The 3,911-nt window shown below is 35.3% G+C and overlaps 1 protein-coding gene across 2 annotated transcripts; it reads left to right on the plus strand.

The window, feature by feature from the left end:
- Positions 1–241: 241 nt before the first annotated feature.
- On the plus strand, positions 242–3,648 carry LOC132603667 (uncharacterized). Of its 2 annotated transcripts, XM_060316809.1 has the most exons (3): positions 298–723; positions 1,062–1,143; positions 3,348–3,648. In XM_060316809.1, exons 1-3 carry the CDS (start codon positions 391–393, stop codon positions 3,623–3,625), a joined length of 693 nt encoding a protein of 230 aa, XP_060172792.1. In that variant the 5' UTR covers positions 298–390; the 3' UTR covers positions 3,626–3,648. The 2 variants fall into 2 exon arrangements, 1 of the variants encoding a protein (XP_060172792.1); XR_009568480.1 differs by lacking the exon at positions 1,062–1,143 and having other exon boundaries at positions 242–723.
- The last annotated feature ends 263 nt before the right edge of the window (positions 3,649–3,911 follow it).

The raw sequence follows: 3,911 nt of genomic DNA on the forward strand, positions 1-3,911 counted from the left end.
TTTCCTTTAATCCTATTTATTACCATATTAATCATCTTCTTACTCTATTTTAAAACTAAATACGTATATTAAATTACTTGCATTATAATTTATATAGGTGTACATTTTTTGGGAATTAATTAGAACAAAGAAGCATATTTTAATTAATTGATTAAAGTAAAAAGGGATGAGAAATTAATTCACCTACCTAAAGATATTGGGTCATCTCCCTTTTCCTCTTACCAAAATCAGTAGCCCAAAATATCCCTAGCCCAATTCCCCACCGACCCAACCCGACCCAACAGCTAGAGTAAAATCCCCCAAACCCCTTCAATGGAAACCAAACAGCCCTAAACGCACGCTCCTCTCCTCTTTCCCTTCAACCATCGCCGCCACCCCGTCACTTCCGTCATGTCGCCTCACCGCCACCACGACCATCGGACTGCAAAACCAAACAACCCTCTCTCTCTTAAATCGAAAAATACTGAAATCCATTGGTTTGAAGGTTTGACCGCCTCCACTGCTACCACGTCTCTTTTCCCTTTAATTGACGTGGTGGCAGAGCCGAAAGGAGCCAGTAAAGGATCATATCAACCTCTGTGGAAGAGGAGTGCAATGAACCGTCGGTTTCAAGGTCGACTCTTATTCGACCCGGTGGGTAAAGGCTCGTCAACTATCATACCCGCAAATCCACTAGATTCGGAGTCCCAACGAATCCACAGCCATCAAAGCTTATCTGAAAAGGTGATTCTTTTCCTCCTGACCATAATTTTTATCTTTTTCCAGTCATTAGAGATTTTCCTTTTTTTTTTTTTTTTTTTTCTCTCTTTCAAAATTCAAATTCAGCTTTTTGAGGGAGCCGTTAACCCCATCCTTTGGTTATAAATAGAGCTCATTTTTAGGCTGTGTAGATAGGCAGAGAATTGGAGAGAAAACTTTTATTTTACTCTAAAGTTGAATTGGAGAATCCCTTTCTTTTTCATAAGTCTTCATAACTAAAAACTCCGTAGTTCTTTCTAAGTTCTCAGAAAAATCCTCTTTTAACTTTAAGTTTATTTTGGCTGTCAAAATCTCTTTTCAAGTTCTCGGCTAAAATAACAAGCTTTTCGAGCAAATTCAGAGACTCGACAACTATAATAGCTTCAGTTCGCTGTCACAAAGAAGGTAATCACATTCGTCCTATCTTCGTCTTTAATTTTGTTAAAGTAGAAATGTAGTCGTCAAGTATATCTCATCGTTTATTTGGTTTAGTTGGCTAGATTGTGTTTGCTCGTCGTTTGTTGTAAGTTAGTGTAAAACGACTAATCATACTTAGAAGAATTGTTGGTTAATTCATCTAAGATGTATGCAATTTCGTCGCTTGGCTAATTTTCTGTTTCAGTCATTTGTCAAAAGCTGCCGCGTCCTTATTTTTTGGTATAAAGCATGGCTTATGGAAACTGCGAATTTAGAAAGGGAAATCTACTGATTTGTGAGAATATATAGCTTATACATGGATTTGATGTTTTGTTTGTTGTTGTCTTCCTGTATGTTCAAGTAATTAACTAAAAGCCATGCTTCTTTTCTATAAGAATTTCATGTTAGGTGACTAAGTGAACCTGTTAAGTCTGTTGTAAATATGGAAGTTTTCTCATTGTTTAAGAATTATGGCTACAAAATCTTGAAGTGTTTATATAGATTCAGTTGTTTTGTTACCATATTACACTGTTTGCAGATCGTAGAATTTAAGCTTTAACATTTGATATGAAGTTTAAACCAGTTCTGCTTGTTACATTTGTTTTAAAATCCTCTCTGTTAGGAATATACTATGGTATGATTAGGAGTTCACTTGGGAAATCCCAAAAGCTACAAAGAAACATGTTGATGCTAAGTACATTTGTGGTCTTCTCAACATGATTGTACTAGCTAAGTTGTCATGTATAGATCTAGAAAGAGTTCTTAACTTAATTATCTCTAGATGAGGATAGTAAAAGACTGGTGTTTAGTGAAATGGGACGAGATAAATAAGCAGTAGGTAGTTAGCTGCACATATTATATCCTGTGCCAAATGTACGCTTTAGTTTGACTATTTGCTAGTGTCATTTTTCTTGAGCTTAACTAGACTTCCTAATGTACAGGGGTGCTGCTATGTGAGAGCCTAAATTACTTGTTTTGGGATTCCTTTTGTCTAGAAACAATCACCAAAAAAAAAGTGTTAGTTTGCCTGTTGGCTCTAAGTTCCCAGTTATATGTGCTTAATTGGCTATCTCTCTATTTTTTTTTTCAAGTTTGGAAATAAATATGAACTGGTTTATGTGCTTATGTACTCACATGAATGAAATATGGATAAGAGAGGATCTAGTGACTGCTTTTGTTGCTTTTATATGTCCACAAGTATGAATAATGAATTTATGAGGCATGTTGAACTTGTTAAGGGTTTGCAAGAATTCTTGGCTGTTTAATCTAGCACATTTCTGACTTGAAGAGTTCCTTTAAACGTTCTGTTAAATCACTTAAGAAACTTAGCTAAGGGTCTACATGTTTTAATGACTAAAAGTTGCATACTCTTAAAAATTTCACCTGCTTGTTGTAACAGCTTTGTTGTATTCTAGCTATGCCTTAATAGACTCCATTAGCCTGAAAAGGGACCTGCACTATGTAGAGTTGGATTAATTGTTTTGCTTAGAAGAATGGTGGTCAGTCGTGCTGCATCCGTTCTTGGGCCCTTTTTTGTAGTTGCCGGTTTGTCGAGGCATGTAATGTGACCTTAGCTGTACTATTTTATTTGTATCTCCTAGTTTCATGAATCAATAAGTAAAGAATGCATATTTTGGTCGACCTTCCTAGACAGATTTGGTCTCTTTACTCCCATACTTTGTAGGGTGCCTTACATGTTGTCTTGGAGTCTTGAAAATAAAGGTGTGAGCTTGTTTGAACAACCTATTATCATGTTTAAGAATTTCAAGTTGAACTCGTAGTTGCGTTATATTTTGGCCATATTTTAGCTCAAAAGTTGATGTGCTTTGATCTGGATGCTTAAAACCATTTGAGTCGTCTAAAGCGATCAGTTGGACAAAGTTACTTATCTCAGATTATTGTATTTCCCCCTCTGGTGAAACATTAATACATAAAAGAAGGCTTTGGATGTGATCATGGTTTAAATGTTTGTGAGCTAATTTTTGAGACTACATACTAGATTTTTTGACGTAGGAGATCTTATGATTTAACTAGATTCTGGAAATAATTAGTATTTTTGTGCCTTATTTTAATTACAACGTATAGCATTTGATGTTAATTATTTCCATCTATGATTATTGGGATTGTAACTCTAATTATTGGGATTGTAACTCTAATCCTTTTCTTTTCTTTCTTTTTACATGAACACCAAGGGAGTTTGTTGGAGTTGTGGCTCAACTCTAATTCTGCCCAGGTCATAGGAGCAGTCAGCAGCAGATTTATTTGCTCGTGTCTAGCTGTCGCCTACTTTCGCGTCAAAAGAATCCACGTCCCTCTTCCTCTCTTAAAATTTTATATCTTTTGTATTACTATATGTTATTCGCACCCTTTGACTAACATCTTTTATGGGTTTGTATTTGTAGTATTTTGTTTCTTGCTTGTTTGTGAACTCGTGAATGGCCGAGCCTTGTCATTGGCCACTTTTCCTTAGATATAAATCTGGTTTTAAGGATAGCTTAGGATAAAGAAGTGATAAACGTCCCTTTAACTTTGCGTTTTTCAAAGGTTGTAGACTTTTTCTAACTAATAGGTGAGGTTGATTTTTTCTTTTCTTTAAAAGTTAACTAACGTTTCTATTTAAATTCATTTTAACAAAAATTAGCGATCTAAATAGGGGTTTCAAAAGGGTAAGATGCATATTTCATGGGCAATTATTTTCTATTTAATGCTAACATATGGAGCAGGTCAGATTCTTTGAGTTTAATTAAGAACTTTAT

This window comes from Lycium barbarum, chromosome 7 (genome assembly GCF_019175385.1).
Source record: "Lycium barbarum isolate Lr01 chromosome 7, ASM1917538v2, whole genome shotgun sequence".
In the NCBI taxonomy this organism is placed as follows: Eukaryota; Viridiplantae; Streptophyta; class Magnoliopsida; order Solanales; family Solanaceae; genus Lycium; species Lycium barbarum.